General features: G+C 55.1%; 10 protein-coding genes across 10 annotated transcripts; 5 read left to right on the top strand and 5 right to left on the bottom strand.

Annotated features, from left to right (window-relative positions):
• Positions 1-232: 232 nt before the first annotated feature.
• On the top strand, positions 233-2,737 carry GCG54_00008899 (putative S-adenosyl-L-methionine-dependent RNA methyltransferase RSM22; the record flags this gene model as incomplete). The annotated part of the gene is made up of 1 exon (XM_045408855.1): positions 233-2,737. One exon carries the CDS (start codon positions 233-235, stop codon positions 2,735-2,737), a length of 2,505 nt encoding a protein of 834 aa, XP_045266598.1.
• Positions 2,738-3,554: 817 nt separating this feature from the next.
• GCG54_00008898 (Uroporphyrinogen-III C-methyltransferase) lies at positions 3,555-5,222 on the top strand (the record flags this gene model as incomplete). The annotated part of the gene is made up of 1 exon (XM_045408854.1): positions 3,555-5,222. The coding sequence occupies one exon, from the start codon at positions 3,555-3,557 to the stop codon at positions 5,220-5,222; it is 1,668 nt and encodes a 555-aa protein (XP_045266597.1).
• A 1,576-nt stretch (positions 5,223-6,798) lies between these two features.
• GCG54_00008897 (uncharacterized protein) lies at positions 6,799-7,282 on the bottom strand (the record flags this gene model as incomplete). The annotated part of the gene is made up of 5 exons (XM_045408853.1): positions 6,799-6,807; positions 6,860-6,871; positions 6,934-7,038; positions 7,089-7,112; positions 7,175-7,282. The coding sequence occupies 5 exons, from the start codon at positions 7,280-7,282 to the stop codon at positions 6,799-6,801; spliced, it is 258 nt and encodes an 85-aa protein (XP_045266596.1).
• Positions 7,283-8,536: 1,254 nt separating this feature from the next.
• Positions 8,537-9,723, bottom strand: GCG54_00008896 (uncharacterized protein; the record flags this gene model as incomplete). Its single annotated transcript, XM_045408852.1, has 2 exons — positions 8,537-9,510; positions 9,591-9,723. The coding sequence occupies 2 exons, from the start codon at positions 9,721-9,723 to the stop codon at positions 8,537-8,539; spliced, it is 1,107 nt and encodes a 368-aa protein (XP_045266595.1).
• Positions 9,724-10,265: 542 nt separating this feature from the next.
• GCG54_00008895 (Secernin-2) lies at positions 10,266-11,861 on the bottom strand (the record flags this gene model as incomplete). Its single annotated transcript, XM_045408851.1, has 1 exon — positions 10,266-11,861. The coding sequence occupies one exon, from the start codon at positions 11,859-11,861 to the stop codon at positions 10,266-10,268; it is 1,596 nt and encodes a 531-aa protein (XP_045266594.1).
• Positions 11,862-12,950: 1,089 nt separating this feature from the next.
• On the bottom strand, positions 12,951-13,576 carry GCG54_00008894 (uncharacterized protein; the record flags this gene model as incomplete). The annotated part of the gene is made up of 2 exons (XM_045408850.1): positions 12,951-13,387; positions 13,483-13,576. The coding sequence occupies 2 exons, from the start codon at positions 13,574-13,576 to the stop codon at positions 12,951-12,953; spliced, it is 531 nt and encodes a 176-aa protein (XP_045266593.1).
• Positions 13,577-14,241: 665 nt separating this feature from the next.
• GCG54_00008893 (uncharacterized protein) lies at positions 14,242-15,255 on the top strand (the record flags this gene model as incomplete). The annotated part of the gene is made up of 1 exon (XM_045408849.1): positions 14,242-15,255. One exon carries the CDS (start codon positions 14,242-14,244, stop codon positions 15,253-15,255), a length of 1,014 nt encoding a protein of 337 aa, XP_045266592.1.
• Positions 15,256-15,667: 412 nt separating this feature from the next.
• Positions 15,668-16,790, bottom strand: GCG54_00008892 (Protein NipSnap-like 2; the record flags this gene model as incomplete). Its single annotated transcript, XM_045408848.1, has 2 exons — positions 15,668-16,152; positions 16,214-16,790. The coding sequence occupies 2 exons, from the start codon at positions 16,788-16,790 to the stop codon at positions 15,668-15,670; spliced, it is 1,062 nt and encodes a 353-aa protein (XP_045266591.1).
• A 2,020-nt stretch (positions 16,791-18,810) lies between these two features.
• Positions 18,811-19,244, top strand: GCG54_00008891 (ATP synthase subunit J; the record flags this gene model as incomplete). Its single annotated transcript, XM_045408847.1, has 4 exons — positions 18,811-18,859; positions 18,924-18,953; positions 19,086-19,136; positions 19,192-19,244. 4 exons carry the CDS (start codon positions 18,811-18,813, stop codon positions 19,242-19,244), a joined length of 183 nt encoding a protein of 60 aa, XP_045266590.1.
• Positions 19,245-20,038: 794 nt separating this feature from the next.
• On the top strand, positions 20,039-20,966 carry GCG54_00008890 (Esterase OVCA2; the record flags this gene model as incomplete). Its single annotated transcript, XM_045408846.1, has 2 exons — positions 20,039-20,123; positions 20,254-20,966. The coding sequence occupies 2 exons, from the start codon at positions 20,039-20,041 to the stop codon at positions 20,964-20,966; spliced, it is 798 nt and encodes a 265-aa protein (XP_045266589.1).
• Between the last annotated feature and the right edge of the window lie 153 nt (positions 20,967-21,119).

The raw sequence follows: 21,119 nt of genomic DNA, 5'->3' as shown, positions 1-21,119 counted from the left end.
ACTTTCCAGTAAAGATTTGATGATAGTTATTGTGATAGAAACCGAATCAAGTGAGTCCTTGGGGTTGTAGGCAAAATCTGTCTCCTGGGCCAATCATGGAGCTATCATTTGCAACAGGTGGGGCAGCAGTTTTTTGAGCTTAAGGTCCCCAGCCCAAATTTCTTTGCGACAAGCTCCATCGCCGCTTTCAATCTTTCACCACCTCAATTGCCACCCCGCCAAAAGCGCAATCATGTTGACCGCAGGTGGTCTCAGAAATGCTTGTCCTAGCTGTAGAGCTCGTATTCTGAGCTTGGCAGGGCAGCGCACTCCAGGAACAGTTTTCCCAGGACGATCATCATATTCGAGTTCTTCGAAGCTAGCTGCATCACGGTCGGTGGTGCGACCCGCCGCCCACAGACCCCTCACGACAACATCACGAAGATTCCAAGACAGCGACTCAAGCCGACATGATGCGAAAGACCTTACACGTGCTGCCGATATCGAGACGACCGTTCGGGAGGCGAAGCAGCGATTTCGCGACACACTACCGAAGGGCTACCTGAGCGAGGAAGAATACAGGCTATACGAGCGCTGGTACGGGCCGCCGTTGAGAGAGACCACGCCGGAGGATATTGGAATCGAGTACTTGAATGAGAAAAGATCCGAGGCGGCAGTGCGAAAGGATGGATCTGCGGAACCTGCTCTCCTTCGACGGGGCGAGGGTGGCTCCTATGAGGAGGTGTCGTACGTGCGGAAAGGCAAACGAAAAACGCCTGACCAGATATTCGAAGAAATCGTAGAGGACAACCTTGCCTCTGAGCTATCGACCGAGGTCGAACCTGCGCAGGAGCCTGCGCCCGATGCCGAACCCAAACCCGAAGAGCGAGAAAACTACATCAATGTTGTGGCAAGGAACAGGAGAGAATACGATGCACTCATGAAGCTGCAGAAGGACTTTGAGGCCAGTGCCCGCGCATACGAGGAGTCGGAGAGGGCACAAGCACAAGAGGAGGACGAAGGACTACGAGACGAGGAACGAGAGATGGACGAGGATGAGGAGGACCTCGACGAGAGGGAGGATGGAATTCAAGACCAGAGCATCTCCAACCGTGCGAGTCGCTTGCATCCGTACTCGAGAGAGGGCCACTTCTCGACAAACCCGGCCACCGTCTCCATGCCCTACACTGGCTTTATATCACCAGTCAACACCATGCTCAGCCGTACCGATATCAAGCACGTACAAGAGGCAGCGGAGAAGGCTTTCGGAGGTCCTGGCCTGCCCCATTCACCGGCGACACCTGCTTCCAAGATGAACCTGCCGCAGAACCCCATTGGCATGGCTGTCTGGCAGGCTAGGATGTCAGAGATCGATGCGGATGCGTTCATCTCTACATTCTTGCCGCCTACCTATGCCTCTGCCATGGCCAGTCTGGTTGAAGTTCGCAAGCGCCTGGGCACGGAATGGATGCGCAAGCTATTCGAGAGAGGCAACGGCGAGGGGCCCCGCATCCTTGACGTTGGTGCCGGTGGTGCTGGTCTCCTGGCTTGGCAAGACATTATCCGCGCCGAGTGGGAGGCCATGCAGGCCCGTGGTGAAGTCAGTGGTCGGGGTCCTCCAGGCAAGCAGAGTGTGGTTATTGGAGCCGAAAAGCTGAGAGAGCGCATTTCGAAGTTCCTGCAGAACACCAGCTTCTTGCCTCGCCTGCCGGACTACCTACACTCCGTCGACCAACAGGAGCAGCACATTGATGCCAATGAGACCCCGCAGCCTAGGAAGATGTTCGATGTCATCATCGCTTCCCACTTGCTTCTTCCCGTCAAGGAAGGTCACAGACGCAAGGCCATCTTGAATCAGATCTGGTCCCTGCTTAACCCCGAGGGCGGTGTTCTCATCGTTCTCGAGAAGGGCCAGCCTAGTGGCTTCGAAGCCGTTGCTGAAGTTCGCGACCGCCTTCTTCAGGAATTTCTCATCCCTCCAGGAGGGGAGGAACTCAAGGCCGAAGAACAGGACCTTGACCCGTCTTTCGAGAGAGTGAAGGAGCACGGCATGATCATCGCGCCTTGCACTAACCACAAGTCGTGCCCGATGTACCTTGTCCCTGGCAGGAGCAAGGGGCGGAAGGACTACTGCCACTTCACCCAGCGCTTCGTCCGCCCGCCCTTCCTCCAGAGGATCATGGGCGCAACGCACCGCAATCACGACGACGTGCAATTCAGCTACGTTGCCATCCAGCGAGGCACCACAGCCAAGTCAGGCCCTCTCGCCGGCGACAAGGCCACCACTCGCGCCTTGGAAGGCTACGAGGATGCCGAGACCGCGCCCGACATGCTCTCCCTACCCCGTCAGATTCTCCCGCCCATCAAGCGTCGCGGACACGTCACGCTCGACGTCTGCACGCCCTCCGCGCGCATCGAGCGGTGGACGATCCCGAAGAGCTTCAGCAAGCAGGCGTACCACGATGCGCGCAAGGCGAAGTGGGGTGACTTGTGGGCGTTGGGCGCGAAGACCCGATTGCAGAGGAATGTGCGCCTGGGCAGGCCGGAGGCCGAGGACGACGGCGGTGTTCGGGCGCAGCGAGCGAATGCGGCCGCTCGTAAGAAGAGAAATGTCGTTGAGGTCGGCATTAACGAGCACGGCGTGATTGGCGACCCCGATGCTATCGAAGCGCGGGCGCAGCCGCAGCAGAGACGGAAGAGCAAGAGAGGAGCTGCTCTGCATGATCTCAAGAAGCAGCTGGCGGAGAAAGAGGATTGAGGAAATCACCATCAACTGTAACAATGACTGTGTATCATATGGGTGGGAAAGGCATCAAAATACTGTAACAACACCACGGATTATACTACATATTTAGGCACGGGGGGAATGAGGGCATCATGACTGCGCCAAGGAGCCGCCACTTATCACAGTTCAATACCACAACTCAACTGAATGACAACCCATCTTATCTTTTGCATCATTGGACTTTTCATTGCGGCAAGCTGATTGCAGGTTACCCCTCTACCCCTCCATGCGCAGAGGCCGTCGACCGGAGATGCTTGAAGAAGCCCGTGCCAGGGGGACGCATCTCCGGTGACGGCTCCGCGGGAGTCGGGGCGAAAGCCGCTGATTGGTCACGATGGAAGATGCCGATAAAGGCCGATAAGATACCGCAAGGGCCGGCTGTCGGGATGGTGTCATCGCCAGCGAATGAAAAATTAGCTGACCTTTTTTGCCCGGCGCATGATTGGGTTCCGTAATCGCAATTCGGGGTCTGGCGCCGGCGCTGCAAGGGCAAATGGCAGTCCAGGGACGATTTCTAATTTCTAGTTAGATATCTAATCACAGTGGCCAAGACGGCATTTTTTGGTTCTTTATTCCCTCTTCGTCTTATGAGAGACTGACCTGATCACGGACCTTTTCGTCTTTGGACTTTTTGTCATTCAAAGTTTCTCTTTGTGTTGCGCATCGTTGAGTACCTTGCTTGAACTTCACCAAGACACTCACCCACACGGGCGACAGGGGTTGTAAGACCTTCACCAACATCGCCTTCATTACCTCTCAGACAGACTCATAGGAGTCACACACAGCCAAAATGGCAACAACAACAACAACATCACTCCTCACAGCCCTCAACTGCAAAGGCAACACCCACCTCGTCATCGGCACAAACCCCCTCGCAGCAGCGCGCTGCACGCAATCCATCAACGCCGGCGCCACCCCCATCCTCCTCGCCCCAGACACCTCAGACCTGCACTACAACCTGCAAAAACGCATCGACGCAGGCGAGGTGGCCTGGCACAAGAAGGCCTTCGAGGACACCGACCTCTTCACCCTGGGCCGAGATGAGGTCGACAACGTCGTCGACGCCGTCTTCGTGACCAGCGGCCCGCGCGACCCGCTCAGCGCACACATCTCCGCGCTGTGCAGGCGCAACCGCATCCCCGTCAACGTGGTCGACGCGCCGCAGCTGTGCACGTTCTCGTTGCTGAGCACGCACACCGACGGCCCGCTGCAGATTGGCGTCACGACGAATGGCAGGGGATGCAAGCTGGCCAGTAGGATCAGGAGGGAAGTCGCTGCGGCGTTGCCCACGGATTTGGGTGCTGCGTGCGCGAGGCTTGGGGATGTGAGGAGGAGAATTCAAAGCGAGGATAGTTTGCCGGACGAGGTTGACGACTCTGTGGACCAGTCGGCGAGCTTCAACAAGCTTGTCACGGATGCGGATCTGGAAGCGGCGAAGAGCAGGCGGATGAGGTGGTTGAGTCAGGTTTGTGAGTACTGGCCGCTCAAGAGGTTGGCTGCGATCACGGACGAGGAGGCGGAGAGCGTGTTGAAGTCGTACTCTGCCGCGTTGCCTGAGACGGCCGGGAAACCACCTGTTGCTGGGCTTGGAACAGGGGCGAGCAAGCCGCCGCAGCAGGGCAGGATTATTCTTGCAGGAAGCGGTCCCGGCCATCCCGATTTGCTTACGAGAGCGACACACAAGGCCATTCAGACGGCGGATCTCATCTTGGCTGATAAGCTTGTACCAGCTGGAGTGCTTGATCTGATTCCCAGGCGGACACCGGTGCAGATTGCGAGAAAATTCCCCGGAAATGCGGATCAGGCGCAGGAGGAGTTGCATGAGCTTGCTCTGGCTGGAGCGAAGGAGGGCAAGACTGTGTTGAGATTGAAGCAAGGCGATCCGTTCATCTATGGACGTGGTGGAGAGGAGGTTGCGTATTTCAGAGAGCACGGTTTCGGTGACCGTGTCACGGTTCTGCCCGGTATCACTTCGTCGCTCAGCGCGCCGCTATTCGCCGGCATCCCGCCTACACAACGCGACGTTGCGGACCAGGTTCTGGTGTGCACTGGTACAGGAAAGAAGGGCAAGCCGCCTGCGCCGCCTGAGTTCATCGCTAGCAGGACGGTCGTGTTCCTCATGGCGCTGCACAGGATTGTTGGCCTGGTGAGGGAGTTGACTTGCCACCTTGAGACGGAGAAGCAGGTCGAAGGCGAGGAGAAGCCCAGGAGGATATTGTGGCCGAAGAACACACCCTGCGCGGTCATCGAGAGGGCGAGTTGTCCCGATCAGAGGGTGATTCGAACAACGCTGGAGTACGTTGCTGAGGCTATTGAGTCTGAGGGCAGCAGGCCACCTGGATTGCTTGTTGTCGGCAGAGCGTGTGAGGCGTTGTATGAAAAGGAGAAGGGGCGAGCTTGGGCGGTCGAGGATGGCTTTAAGGGGTTTGACTTTGAGGAGTTACCCGGGTTGTCATGAGAGCTATTTCTTCGGAGTTCTGTGGTACGGATAGAAGGTGACTTAGACGGAAAGGCAACTTTGCATAGCTAGGTGTAAGAAGATTTGATACATTCGTCTGTTCAACCAGGCCGTTCCACTGATACGTGCGTAAATAATACCCCATGCCTCGAGAGGCATTGTATTATTCAGACAAATGCCTTCGACTATGATCATAAGCATAGATGGTGCCATCATGTCTACAATCTGACTTGATTCTCGCTGTTCCAGTCCCAAAAGCTTCTTCATACGCATCCATGAACTCCAATCCAAATCCATCATCCGAGCAAAATCGCACTTGTACTAACTTTGAGTTTCGTTTCTCTCGGCCGACTAACTACAGAGATTTTGGGCAACAACCGTCATCGAAATCCCTCAGCCACTTTTAGCAAAACCAAATTGCGAAAAGGGAGGTTCATGAACACTCTGTGCTTACCAAGAAATGCCCCCAAAAGGGTATGGCATATCGTGCTTCGAGCCCACGGCTTGTGTCGCAGAATGAGCCGCGGTTCTGGACAGACTTTCTGATTGTATCGATTCATCTGGCCATCCAAAAGCTCAAGCAGACGATCTTTGTTGTGAAAGTTGCACTTCTTCACGACATCCCGCGGGCTGAGATTCGAGAAGTATCAGCTGTTTTTTCTCGGCATACCCATTGATGTAAAAGAAATGATGTCCAATGTTTTTCTGGCCGGCCCAAAGTGAAATATGCCCCCTGTACTCTGTATCTGCAACTTTCGAATGAAAAGGTGAAATCGAGATTTGCTTCGTGAAGAAGTAAAGCCTCGAGGATATCACCTATCCATTCTACATTCTTTCTACCCCGAATGTGGCTCACGAGGCCTTCTAGAAAGAATGTTTCTAAGACTGTGAGACTCCCACGCTGCTCGCAGCATTCGAACTGACAATCCAAACGCCCGCAATCGATGAAATCCATGGCTGAATCAGGGATGATCAAGCCTCGTTCCAGCCCAGTTTTCACCATACAAAGGCAGACGTGAGCCAGTTGATCACCAGGCTCTGTAAGTCTTTCATGGGCGCCAAGTGAGCCATGCATGGAAACATGACCATAAGCATCTCGCTATCATATATACAATCTATATTATTTATACTGCCTGGTAACGAGCGATCTCGACATAAACACACAAAACTCTCAAAGTCCTTGTTGATCACGTCGCGTTCCGGTCATATCTTAGCTTCTAGACCAGTAAAAACTTCGTCACGTCGCACCTCGTCCGTGACAGAGGTACGTCTCTTGGAGATGCGCATTCTCCATTGCGACTTCTTGTATATTCATCAAGCTAAACCCGGCTATAGATTTGATTTGTGGTGGTGCCGGTCGCCGTTATTAGCAATGGACTCGAGGCGGGCATTGGAACATAGCACACTTGAAGTCAGAACTTTCTCTTGATAACGACACCGTCGTTAGTATTCTAGGTTTCATCAATTGTCATGCACCTTGCGCCTCTATTGCTATGCCGTCAAGACTTCAACCACAACAACAACCTTCTAACTGCTCTCCGAGCAACTCCTTCGTAAAGCCACGCGCTCGAGCTGCTTAGTCGCACTATGAAAGTTAATAGGCGCTCATTCATCACGGCAAGCCAGTGGCAACTTACACAGTAAACAGACTGTGGGTTTAGTTTGTCAGCAATCAAGTGAGTGGATGCGAAGTGGCAAGTAGGGAACTTACACCTCCGGTGCAGGACTGCGAGGCATCTTCCCGGTCTCTCGCGTTCTGCGGGGAGAAGCATGCTCCTCGGAACGTCGGGAAATCTGCCGACTGAGTGTTTTTGCACTTATCAAAAACTTAGCAACATGTTGTCAAGTAGAATAACTGCTACTCACGCAATACGAGTTGGCTCCCTTTCCCTGGACGCGGAGATCTGTCAGTGGTGATCGTAGTGCACAGCAGGTGAGATTCAAATACACACCTCACATGTAAGTGCAGCGTCGAGACCTTGTCCACCGTTACAGTATTTCTCGAGTGCATTTACAGCGAAAGCCTGAGCTAGCAGGGCGGTGATGAAAGAAGCCTTCATGATTATCAACTGAGAAAGAGCAAATTGTATAATAGCTGGCGAATTGGGCGCTGCAAGCTGTGTAGCTGGAAGTATCCCGCGGGAGAGAATGCGTATTTATGTCAGTATCAGCCCAAGGCTGACAAAAGCCCAGCAACAGAGTCATGTGCAGCGTCATCTAACATACTTTCTCTTGATTCAGCACCCGTGTCTCAGGCAGGGGCGAAGTGGAGTGGATTGAGCTAGCCTGAGGGGATCAGACAATCTTGGAACCCACTACTCATGAACTGTGCGATGGATTTCAGACATATTTTACTAGGCAGATGTTCATCCCGTCGGCTGTTCATCAAAAGATCGTCTGAAGTAAGTTTTCATCGTTCTTGGCTACCGGATATTCCAGGGTTGCAGACCTCAACAGTGGTTGTCATACGATGTTACGGACTCTTTTCTAGACCGACTTTAAATAACCCCACCCATCAGCCCGGACCCCACGATCCGCAATAGTGTAACTCTATGAAGTACCCATGCTCTGCCCCAGTCGTTATGCGAAAGCGAAGACAGCTCGGGCGGACATAATGAGAACAGGCATGGGTCTAACTCCTTAACGCCAAGTTGCCGCTTGATAAGCTCTGTTAAGAATACCTAGGTGCTGTTTTCAAAATCTCCTAGAAGCTAGGGGTCTTTCATAGACTTATCCTTGCTCGCAATGATACAAACCAAGATCTGTCTATCACAAGTGACGATAGTTTCAAATATGACATCTTGAAAAATTCAACACCTTGCGTCTGTTCTTTTCTCTTTTGATACAGCTTCCCAAACGTACGAGTGATTATCACCGACGATGACTATGTCAGAAAACCATGAAATGATCGGTTTGAAACGGCCTTGAGAGAGAAAGCTGGCACAGCTGGCATGGGCTTTTGCAGTGGTGGCCATTCCTGGTACCTAGCACAAAGAACACCATGGCCTAAGAGCGATGGCCAGCTGATGGATGAAGATTCTTCCAGACATTACAATAACATGAAGAAGATTAATGATTGTTGAAATATCACGACGAGATGTTACTTTTTCCGCAATCTTTGAGTCGATCCCAAACGCCCGCCTTTTTAGGCAGGCCATGATTATCGCTTGAGTCTTGGTGTCCAGACGTGTTACTTTGAGTTGACCCCGCGTAGTGCTGCATATGTTAGATCTGATCAAAGCTTGAAGTATCCAGTGAAACTCGATTGTTAAGGAAATGCTATGGAAGGTGATCAGTTACTGATCTTACTGCTCCTATGTTGAGTTCTCCTCGCTTTGGGTTTCGCCGACGGTGAATGATGCATCTGGGCAAACCCACCCCCTTCCGTCATAGCAGCGAACTTGCTGATAGTCTGTCCCTCTCTCTGCATCCGAAGCATGTTCAGCCCAACTCGAATCTAGCAACTCAAGGTTCGGCACAGGCTGGTCCATGTGCGTGTTCAACAATGCCAAACGAACATTCTGCGTGTCCGCCATCTCGTAGAATCGTTCGAGACCTTCAATGCTCAAACAGTCGCAGAGAAGTACATAACGCAAATGCGGCAGAATCTTGCCCTTGAACCTGATGATGTCGCTGAGTAACTTCTCGACTGGTTGCCCAATGGTGGATGTTTGCCCAAGGTGATCCTGGTCACTGTCATGCTGATGAGCGCGTTCCCTAACGCCTTCCAACATGAGTACCTCCAAATTTGGCGCGAGAACATGCTTCAACATCGGGCGCAAATTTGTGCTCCCAAGGTAGTTCACGAAGAGGGCTTGAGGGTCGACCAGAAGCTGCTTCATAGCTGTGAACTCTTCGAAAAGCATCGGACCCCTGAAATCATAGTGCGAAAGAGACGATCTCCAAGATAGCTCAAGAGTCTCGAGGGTTTCTTTGCATCCCGATAGTAGAGAAACGAAAGACCTCCTGCAGAACGATAGACGACGGTGATGGCGGAAGCGAAAGCTCAGGAGTGATGTGGCTCGCTTTAAGAACTTTCCAAGACTTGCGATGTGGATGTGGCAGTCGTTAATCTCCAGGTGTTGGAGAGCCTCCATAGGAAATGGCTCAGAGGGCTGTTTTCTGAATGTCGAGAGGTCCAAGTTTGCGAGTTTTAGGCGGGAAAGAGTTGGTTGGCAGAAGTAGACGGAGTCTTGTGCGTGGATCTTGCACAGAGACCCCGTCCCTTCGACCTCGTTGGACTGCACTGCATCCGCGTGCCTGCAACCATCGAGAATAGCAAACTTGACTGATAACTTTCGAATTAGCTTAATATTCGTGGAAGAGTCTGATGTATTGACGTGCAGCTACTGAGTCTTGGCTTCAAACGTATGCCGGCGTTGAGTTCTTCTCTTCTCTCCGTGTCGACAGCCTTGGCGGTTCCGCAAGCATACTCGATGTTCATGGTTTCGAGGTTCGCTAACTCAAGCTCCAGTAGTTCTCGTATACCTCCCTCATCCATCTCGTCGATGTTCAGGACATTAATGAATTGGCAGATCTCCGGACGCCGTCTGAGCAGGCTGACAAGCCCAGCAACATCGCAACAAGTCTGCCGTTTTGTCCATACTCTGCGATAGAATACGGGTACAGTAAGCCTGTAGATGGCTTTGTTGCTCTCCATCAGCTGTTTAAGATGCCGTCTTTCGAGGTGTGAGATAATCATCGTGAAGAGCTCTGATGGAACATTCAGAAAGCCCATCGAGGAACAAAAGACTGGATTGAGCGCCATGATGTGACATGCCGACCACTAACGTTGGCTCAAAGGGCTCGAGGCCTAACTGATATAAAAGCACTCTTCAGAGACGGGAAATCGTTCAAAAAACAAAGTTGAATTTTGCGGTCTGGATTCGTTCGAAGACGATAGCGGGATTATGTAATTAGCAGCTGAGACCTGTTTGCTTCTTCCTTTCCCAATCTGGCCCCTTGCATCGTCACGAGGCCAAATCCTATTGGTGATTACTTGTATTAGATAGTCTACGCGAACGACCCCTATTGATCGTTGATCTAGTAGCGAGGACCTTGCACGAACATGCGGTTCCTCAGGCTCCTCTTCTTCCTCATGGGGTTCGCAGGCTGCTTCCAGATAGGCTGGTCGGGGTCATACCCAACCAAGCAGTTCACAGTCTCGGCGCCCTCTCCAGCATCATTAATCTCGCTACCGACCGGGTTGCGCCACTGGCCACTCAACTTGATGTACCCGTCCAGCGCAGCCGTCATCGCCTTGCCGAGCTCGAGAGCCTTTGACGCGCGGCTGTGAGAGTAGTATGTCAGCAGCGAGCTCGCCGTCTCGCGGTCCCCGCTCTCGATGAGCAGCTTGGCGCTCGTCTCGACCCAGTCAATGTCGCTGCGGCTCTGGTTCTCGAAGCCCGTGAGCATCTGGGTGACGATGGGGTGGAAGGTGTCGGGCTGCGAGCACATGTAGTACAGCACGCGCTTGAAGATGCGGCCGGCGAACTCGCTCGCCTCCTGCAGCTGGTAGTCCGTGTTCAGGAAGCTGCCAGACGCGCCGGTGGTGAGGTAGCGGTGCTCGCCGAACTCGGAGGGGATGCTGCTGACGCCGAGCCACCACGGCACGAAGGGCGCGGCGACGGAGCCGGTGGGGGCGTTCCAGATGCGCAGCAGGTCGCGGTCGATGCCGTCCTTGAGGGACACGATCTGCCCGTAGCCGGCCTCGTCGTCGGAGATGCGCTTGTCGCGGACGCGCTCCATGAGCTTCTCCTCGGTGACAGGAGCCATCTCGAGGGTGGCGTTCTCGAGCGCGGCCTGGGACATGAACTTGAAGCCGCCGTCGCGGGCGGTCATGTTCTCGCCCTTCTCGCCGTAGGCGTTGAAGATGTTGAACGGCTCGCCGCTGCTGGCGTTCCACCACCCCTGCTCGACGGCGAAGGAGACAATGTTGTCGGAGCCCATGTAGTCAGAGTTGTTGGCGAAGTCGGTGGGGAAGTCCTCGATGTAGCCGGGGTACAGCACGCGGACCTCGTCGGTCTTGAGGCGCTCGGCGGCCCAGAGCTTCTGGCCGCCGGCCATCTCCCAGACGACCCAGCCCTCGTCCTTGTCGGCGATGAGGTGGGTGTTGCCGCCGTAGGTTGCCTCGCCGTACTGGTTCATGAGCTCGCCGATGATCTCAACACCCTCGCGCGCGGTCCTGGCGCGCTCCATGACGATGCGCGCGAGGTCGCTGTACTGGATGCCGTGCTGCGGCGTCGGGGTCATGTTGACCAGCTCATCGCGGTTCTGGGCCCAGACGTCGCGGACGGTGACGCCGTTCTCGTTGAGGCCGCCGTTGGTGAGCGGCGCGGGGAAGCCCTCGAAGTCGGAGTACTCCATCGACAGGTAGCGGTAGGTGTGGCTGACCTGGGGGATGGTGAAAAGCTCGCCCGGGATGCTGGCCTTGTCCGTGACGCCGACGGTAATCGTTGCGTTGGAGGCGTGGTCGCGGGCGGGAAACAGCTGGAGCCAGTGGGAGGAGACCTCCTCGCCGGTTCCGCCGACCATGACGCTGCCGTCGGCGGTGAGGTCCTTGCCGACGTAGAAGGCGTAGCTTGCGGAGACCGGCCCGGCGAGGGCGGCCATCAGCACGGTAGAGGTTTGGAACATCATCTTGCCCGCTGGTGAGAACGGAGATGGCTCTTGGCTGAGGGAGAGAGGGTTGAACGGGAGAAAGAAGAGAACTTTCCACCCCGCGACGGCTCAATAGAGAAAAGAGAAAATGCGAGGCGGGGCCTCAATCCCCCTCTTTGGTATTCATTGCCGGCCGGGACTGAATGATGTCAAAAGGAAGCGCCGACGTGCCTCTCGGGTTGTCGTACCCCACACCGAAATTTCCGGTATCGCTAGCGGTGAAGATAAACGGTGCCAAGGGCCGTAATAAACACTGCTAATTCACGTCGATAAGTGCGTGGATGACAGGGATGATCTTGTTTCTCGTAAGATGACCCCAACGACGCCCTTGTCTCTGGGGAAACAATTCCCGCAATTCCCATTTGAGTAAGCGACTAAAGTTTCCCGATTGGAACTCCGCGTGGTTCGGCGTCTCTCCGATCGAACACGACTTGACCGCGGAGAGGGGCCTTGAACGAACGGGCACCAGTGCCTCACAGCGGTTCTGATTGAGAAATGTATTCATCTCATCGAATGCCTCTGCTATGCACCTTAAAGTGAAGCTTCGAGTTTGAGAAACACCTCAGTCTGCTTTTACCGCACTATCAGAACGATATCGATACCTTACCTTTTAGCACTTACCTCAAGAATGAAAATTCCGAGTCGAATGAACGGCGGTTTGTTGGGGTGAATGTAAGGGATCGCAGACGTAAGTAATGAGGGTTACAGAAGCTGTCTCGGTGACATGCCATGGATCTTCCTCCCTCAAATCTAATTCCAACGTCGCCAGAACATCAGAAACGACGGAGGTGAAGAAGATCTGGATGTCTCGGGTTAGGAGGTTCATGGGGGCAAACGTAAATTAAAGCTTGTCAGCTGGGTATCATGCCGGTTCTATTCAGACATCCATCGGCTTCTCCTTTCCCATCAACGCCTTCGCGTCGTCTTTCCAATTGCTCCTGAGAAGATCTCGCTTGTTCCGAGGCATCGTGGACAATATTCCGATATTTAGCCCCCTCTCATAACGCCCTCATGTCTCTCTTCACTCGCATCGAGAAGTCCTCTACCCATACCGCTTCCATACCTCCCTCACCTCAACTTCACTGTGACCTCCAAACAGCTGACCCTCCTCACCCTGCTCTCCCCTCCAAATCCATCGTCATCCTCTTCGACAACGACATCATCCACGGTGCCCACCGTCCTCGTCCTGATCTCAACAACACAATCCCCCTGCTCCTCAAACCACGCCGCGACGCTGAGCACCTTCTCCACCGCCTTGCCCGTCCCCAACACAACCGCCTCGCCCTCCGCCTTGGTGCCTCCATCGCGGTGAAGCAGATCCACCCGTTGCGGCAGCGACATGCCCTTGGTGGAGGGGACGTTGCCCTTGAGCGCCCTATCGAGCTGTTTCCTGACGCGGCTGACAACGGCCATGAAGGGCGTCGATGAGGAGACGTATATGAGTCGGGACTTAGAGGAGATGGGCTGCTGGCTGCGCGGGAGGGCGCGCTTTTGGATCTTGCTGCCTAGGGTGGTGTTAGCTGAGATGGGCGATGAGACAGGGGAGGGGTGAAACCGGGAGACACGAAAGGAAGGGTGAAAGGAGGGATGTTGCAAGTACCTTGAGGCAGACGAGGAAGCTTGTCTATTGACACATCTTTCTTTGATGAGGAATCGCTCTTGCCAGATTGGCTCTTGGGATGAGTCGGCGCCATTGCAGGCAGAAGTGAGTCTGAGTGAGCAGAGGCAGGAAGCCTGTTGCTAGTTTCTGTCTTCTTTTTTCCCCCCTCTGATGTAGTGGTCAGAAGTCTGGTATATGTCGGGAGTATGATATGGGGAATTTTGAGAGTGCTTCTGTGTAATGATTTCGTTTCAAGAAGTGAATCCTTATGAGTTGGAGATAGAAGCTGTGGTGAAGATGAAAATGCATGTTCACAGGTGCCTCACTCGCCGCCAGGAACGCAAAAAGTGCAAAAGAGTGGGTCCACATGCACCTGCACCGGCGCAGCATCTGCTGCTCCAGCAGGCCCCTGCTCGAGCCCACTAGCGCGCGTCACCCCACTGACCCCAGACCTCCCACGATGACGAACTCCAATGCGAAGCTCCAATATCCAACCACGAGCTAAAACACCAAACACCTCAATTCGTCACGCCCGCCGCGGCTCCTTTGTAACCTCCAGCCTTGCTGCCCACAAGCACCTCGATCAAACCACGTATCTCTCTCAATTAAGCAACAAGCAGTCATGTCTATAGCAATCTGGCCTCCCCTGGCCCCTGACCAGCTCGCCCTCAAAACGGAGGAATCCCTCGTACGTCCTACCAGATCCCCCAAGCTCAAACGTGGTCGCGAACACATTGCCGCATAGCCTTTCAAACCAAAATGCTAATCAGGATCGACCCAAAGAAGCGCGAGCTAGAATGGATCGTCAACGAAACCCACACAATCCTCAGCGACATCCGCCACGGCCTGCAAGACTGCTACGCCCTCCTCGCGCCAATCGACCCGGGCAGCACCCTCGTCATGTCCACGCAGCGTAACGAGCGCGTCAAAGGCACAGTAACCCGGGTCGGCACAAGGATAGTAAAAGGCGTACGTCCCATCCTCCTCCCCTCCAAAACCCCTCTCCCCTCAACTGACAACCGAATCCTCTCGTCGCAGGCCATCAACCTCCAGCTCAAAACCCTCCCATCCCAAACCATCGCCCTCGACCCGTCACACCCGATCCACATCGCCGCCCTCGAGACGATCCACACCCACCTCACCGAATGCCTCGACCTCCTCTCCCTGACCTCCACCCCGCAACCCTCCTCGAACCCCTCCCAGCTCGCCGCCCAACTGCGCATCCTCTCCGCCTCCCTCACCGAGTCCTCCGCCCTCCTCCGCGGCCCGCCCCTCAACACCCCCGACCTCGCCTGGCAGTCCGACTCCTGCCCGCCCATCCACTTCGCTCCGCCCCTCGGGCCCAACATATCTGTCCACTTCTCCCTGCAGGAGTCGTCCCTCGTGCTCTGGCTGCGCGCCCTCGAGCCCGTCGACGCGCCGCCGAGCTTCGGCACGAAGCTTGGGCTGGCGCTTGGTACGGTCAGAAGGCTGGAGCACGACGAGATGGACCGCCCGTTCCGGTTTACGTATAGCAGCGTCACGGACGGCGGGGAGAAGCATAAACACGGCAGGGCGCATCCCAGGAGCGGGGAGAGCAGTGTCAGTGGCCTGGGTACACCGTCGAGTAGCGGGGAGCCGAATGAGGTCTATGTGAGGGAGAAGATGAGGGTCGAGAGCTTGCCTGATCCGAACTTGATGAGTTTGTCGGTTAAGCTGGTTGCGTTGGGGCACACTTTGGCGGGCGCGAGGAGGAATCTTGCTGCAGTAATGGGAGAGGAGGTCGACGAGTGAGGATTGCACATTAAATCAAGCATCGCATTGGTGGATCAAAATGGCACTCTGGCCTTGGTCACAGCATTTGAGGTTATACCCTGGCGTTTGGGAACGGATTCATTTACTCAGAGGCTACAATTTTCAATTCCTATGTTTATGTGCTGGGTTTCCCAGAATCTGTACAGTTATAAGCCCTTGGCAACCCCTGGTAATCCATGCAAACCAAAACCGATAGCCCTAGGGCCTTGGTGGCGGGTATGCCTCCATGCGCTTACTACCAGCGCGTGAAGTAGAGTTCATCGGAAGTAATCCGTTGGTACTAATTGTACGTGCATCGACGAGTTAAAGGTGGTGTGATAATTCGACATGTGCGACGTCGGGCGCCAATAACAGCCAAGAAAGTACGACAGACACCATGTCTGATGCCGTCTTACGCAGTAGGCGACCAAGGCATGGGGACAAGGATCCGTGACTTCATCGTCTGAATAAGAGGAACAGTCTTGTGAACGGTCTCGCTCCAACCCTCAACGCTCCAGCTCTTCTCACGGCGAATCTTGCGCTCCTCCAGGTTGGCGAATTGCCAGAGGTGGTGTACAGTGTTGAGGTCTCCAATCTGCACGAACCAGGCGCCGACGCCCTCCATGACCTCACGTCTGGCCTTCAGGCCCCGTCTCCAGTGGGTCTCCCACTCAAGCAGGTTACCGGGGTGCAGAGTGTAGGATCGCAGCTCAAAGACGCCGCCAAGCTGGCGGGGAGGTGTCGTGGGCCAGAAGGAGAACTCCTGCATAAGAGATGTCTTCTTCGAGGTGATCAGGCTCTTGAGCTTCTTGTCGAACTCGGCGAACTCGGGGTGGGAACCAATGTTGTGGATCGACTCGTGGTAACCCTGGTATCTCTGGTACTCCCAAATATGGACTGTTTAAGCTAATATTAGCAGCTGTTTCGGTCGTGCCTGAGCTCCTTGAAAGTGACATACCAAAAGTGTTGCAGTCGCCAACCTCGGTCCTCCAGCTTCCCACCAGATGGACCTTGTTCTCCGGCATGGAGGCCATGCGCGGGTACCAGTTTCCTACGAGCTCGGTGTACTCGTCGACCTTGTCAGGCTTGACCTCGTGGAAAACGATCGAGTGGACGTATTTGCCTCGGGCAAGGACTTGACTAAAGCTAGCCTCGAGCTGCGCATCGAGCTCGCGACCTTCTTTGGTGCCGTAGATGAGGTTGGTCAGAGGCCCCGACTTTCGCGGAGGTTCCTGGGTGACCTCGGCCTTGTGTCCTGAAGTAGCAGTCACAGATGAGATGCTGTCCTTGGCGGACTCAGAGGCGGAGGGGGGAGGGGATGACTGATACGCACTTGCTTCCCGCTGCTTCTGCTGCTCGACCAACTGCTCTCGGAACTGCTTCGATTTCTCGTTGAAAGAGGCGACGCTTTGAGGGGCGGCGCTGACGTCGGCCATGGAGGGCACCTTCAGCTGCTGGCTCGTGGTAGAGAATGCTCGCAGCGCGGAACGCGGGGTCACCGCGCCGGCAGCTCGCACCAATGGACGGCTCAGCATTGCGAAAGGTGTTGAAGGAAGAGAGGTAGGTGTAGATGAAAGGATGGGATTGGTGGTTGGTGATGACGAGGTGACCTAGAGGTGTTTTGTCTGCTACGAGAGGTATGTCGTCCGTCGGGTCCGACAAAGAATGGACAAACAAGCTCTTTGTTTGCAGGTAACAAGCCTCTGGCACGGGAATGTGGAAGGAGGGAAGGAAAACGATATTCGATACGTCTCGATTGGCAAGAAGCAGAGAAGCACCCGAGAGCAGGGGTTTATTGGTACTGGATCACAGAACGGGAAGCAAGTCGGCGTGCAGCGGCGGCGGCGACGGGCGGAAGGTGGTGGCCTGGTCTCTGGTAGCAGAACAGCGGTATGGTGGTAGTAGCTGGTGGTAAGGTAGGTAGCTGGGGAGAGGAGGTGCTTGCTTGTTTGTGGTCGAGGTGGTGGTCGAGACCGTGCTTGCGTCTTGGAGAAGCGGCAGAATGGTAGACTAGGCAAATGGGACGAATGTAATTGGACGAGTACGGGCTGATGGTCGGCCTACAACCGTGCGACCTGAGTGTCTTTGAACGTGCTTCCCCCGCACTTTTGAGGGAGGGAGGGAGGAGAGAGGAGAGAGCGCAATGCAATGCAGAGACAGCTTCAGGTAGGAGGTGTGGCAGGCGTCTGTTTGGTGGTGGTGTGTGTGAATGTAGTGTAGAGTAGTGTGGCAGGAAGGTCAAGACGTGGGAGAAATGTGACACAAGGGAGGAGGACGTTTTGGCTGCTTGCTCTTTGCCTGCTCGGCTACGACGTGCCCTTGAGTTCCTGCTGCTTGCCTGCAACTCTTTACCGGCTGTGTACTGGTGCTTCTCCTCTCTTCCTCCACGCTGCTGCGACGCTATTCGTCCTGATCAAGCACCACCGTCCGCGCCAGCACGCCAATCCATGCTTAGCAAGGGCCCCGAACCTGGGGAAAGCTGACGCCCGCCTCCCACCTCACTTGCAACTGACAGCGACGGCACGGAGCAGCGGGCGTGGGAGCTGAGCTCCTGGGCAGGTCCAGGCACGGTACGTATCCCGGCCAAATGCTCCCAGATGCGGAGAAGGGTCGAATGATGTCACATGGTCCTTGTCAGCAGGGGTGTTCGGGGCCAGAAGGGGCGGCGGACAATTGTTTCAGCGATAGCCGTACAGGGGGGCACGTGGGGGACACGGGACACCTCCCGAGGTGATGGCCGGTAGCAATCAGCTGACTCTGGTGGCATTGCCTTCTCGGGTAGATTCAACGGCTAGAAACAGATGCTAAGAAAAGCAAATCACAGGCCAGAAACATGAGATTTTAACACCGGGGGAGAGGGGCGTGTGAGAAGTCCATCTTGGAAGAAACAAGAGGCGGACAATCGTTCCGGCGTTGCGCCGATGTTACCCGTTTCTGTGAGGGTGATACGATTGCTTGGGGCTCTCGTACGAATGGCCCATATCTTTTGTCTCTGCATGCACTGCGTGAGTTTTCAAATGTTTTTATTCTCTCGGAAAGCATTGATTATAAGCAAGTGCTGCAAGACTGTCGATGGAAGCATGACCGTTGGGAAACAATGGCTTGAAGGAATGCGTCACGTGACATAGTATGCGTATCGACGAATTCCCAATGGAGACACCATCCTTGGTACTCACAAGTTGCGTCAACAGATGGAGCTACCCGCTACAGAAAGCCCACTGATTGACGTTGGTAAGAATGGACCAGTATGTTGTCGCCATTACGTGACCGTGATTAAAGAATGAACCCGCGATGCAAGAAACAGCTGCCTCCACAAGTAGTTGTCGCTGTATGGCACGTGCGCAGCTACCTTACCTAAGCGCTCTTCTGGCAATGAGCTGCCTCAGGCCACAGCCGCCGCATCTCGGCTACGGGTCCAACCGCCGAAAGCTCAATCGGAGGAAAAAGGCTCGCCCTGAGTAGCTTCACGTTGAACCCGAAGTCATCAACCGCCCCTCCAAAACCTCGCTCAATTCCATCCTCCCGGTCACTCAACCCCCATCACAAACCGACAAGATGTCTTGGCTCGGAGCTCGCGCCCTCAAGAAGTACCCCACGCCCGTCCGTAAGTTGCCAGCGCCTGCAGCCCCCCCGGTTGGTGATCGCGAAATGCTAAACATCCCTTGTAGTTAAGCCGATGGCGCCCTTCTTCGCTGCCGGTAGGTCCCAACACCCCTTCCGCGACTGATCCCCCCTCCGACGAGAACCGACACGAAGTGGATGCGATGGAGATTCGGGGAGGGGCAACGCGCGCGAGGGAAAGCAACAGAGACTGATGTGTGCGACAACAGGTCTGGTCATCGCCTACGGCATCAACTCTGCCCAGAACGCCATGATGAAGTGTACGTCGCAGCTCCGCCTCCCGCAACGAATCCGTACTGACATGGAGGAACGCAGCCGACGAGTGGAAGAACGACGCCCGCAACCCCCTCGCCAAGAACAAGCACTAAGCGGTTTCTCTCGACATGGGACAAGTTTTCCGGGCTATGGCATAGAAGCATTCGGGGGAGGGATCATACAGACGAGACCCGCCAGACGCGTACTTTACGGACGCTGTACCATAGACTGACGGCTCGGGAGTCAATTGAGCTATTGTACTAATCCTATTTGATCCTCTGTCCTAAATGAATGGTGCTTCGCGGGGCATGTCGGGCTCGGTGATATCGGGCATCGGCCGTGTTCAATTGGGTGTGAGAATTGAAATGCGCTGGAGGACTGCCGAGAAGACGAGCGCTGCAAGGCGACCGTGAGGCCGGGGCATGTCCGATTGATCCGTTCGGCATGCAGGAGGACGCTCCGGGCAACGGACATCGTCGAGGGGCCCGGACGGCCGGAGCGGATATCACGTGATGTCACTGACTCACCCCGGCGAGCCTTCATCACATCCCAGATGGCCGGCCATGGGGTGCAGTTTTCCTCTTGGCATTGGCAGTAATTTCGCATTCAATCTGCCATGTATCCTTTGTCGTGACAGCCTGCCTGTCTGAATATGCCATCGGATAACTTATCTCACGCCCTTCGGCATGTTTCGGCGTAGAGTCATGCGGTGGATTTGTCAGAACCCACCTTCTCACCTCACAAACTTGACTTCACCAACACCTCTCTCACCCAGCTCATAGATGTACACATGAGGCTCCCGCTTCATTTACGCATTAATAGTAGACTTGTTTCTCATAGACTAAGCCTCTCACCCTCCTCAACCTTCCAGCCGCCGTTCCTATTGGCCTACTCTTTCACCTGCAAAATGTCCACCACAACAAACCCCCCGCCAAACGGCGCCGCAAAGAAGCCCAACGGAAAGAAGGAGATCAAGATCCTCATGCTTCACGGTAAGATATGTACCCGCTTCCTTACACCTCCCTCATCAACCTTGCAAACTTCCTTTACCAAACCCCGCCTCAAATCACTCAACCTACCCCGCCATCACCCTCTCAACAACCCGTCACTAACACACCCCAGGATACACCCAATCCGGCCCCCTCTTCCGTTCAAAGACGCGCGCCCTCGAGAAACTCATCCTCAAATCCCTCGCCCCCTTCAACCTCGCCACCGCCCTCCTCTACCCCACCGGCCCCACGAAGCTCTCCCCGCGCGACATCCCGGGCTACGAGCCCCCGGCCGACGGCGAGGAGGAGGTCGAGCTCGACGCCTGGGCCTGGTGGCGCAAGGACGAGGCCTCGGGCACCTACCGCTACCTCGACGCCGGCGTGCGCGCCGTCGCCGCCGCGATCCGCGAGGCCGGCGGCAACATCGACGGCGTCCTCGGCTTCAGCCAGGGCGCCGCCTTCGCGGGCCTGCTGACCGCCATGCTGGAGACGCCGCACCGCGACGTCCCCGAGGAGATGCGGCCCTGGGTGCAGGAGCTAAGAGAGGCCAACGGCGGGAAGCCATTCAAGTTCGCGGTGATGTACTGTGGCTTCTTTGCGCCGCCGCCGGAGCTGCAGTGGGCGTATGAGCCGAAGATCAAGACGCCCACGCTGCATTTCCTGGGAAGCTTGGATACCGTTGTTGAGGAGTCGAGGAGTCAAGGGTTGGTGGAGAGGTGCGAGGAGCCCATAGTTGTGGTTCATCCTGGCGGACATTATGTGCCCATCTCCAAGGAGTGGGCTATGCCGCTGATTGGATTTATCAAGAAAATTGCGGACGAGGAGGCGGCGAAGAGCAAGGTCTGATGGGTATTAGAAACACACGAAGACATGATAGATCACGTTATAGACATAGACGCAAAGCTTCATCAAAGCATAGACCGAAACCGTTTTACGCGTCCCAGTCTTGTTCATTGCCTGCCTCTAGTGTTCTACAATTACACGCCATATCCCCATCCC

The sequence above is a fragment of the Colletotrichum gloeosporioides genome (genome assembly GCF_011800055.1).
Source record: "Colletotrichum gloeosporioides strain Lc1 chromosome Unknown consensus_30, whole genome shotgun sequence".
NCBI classification, from domain to species: domain Eukaryota; kingdom Fungi; phylum Ascomycota; class Sordariomycetes; order Glomerellales; family Glomerellaceae; genus Colletotrichum; species Colletotrichum gloeosporioides.
The sequence above is the reverse complement of the archived record's forward strand: the minus strand, read 5'-3'. Positions and strand labels throughout refer to the sequence as shown.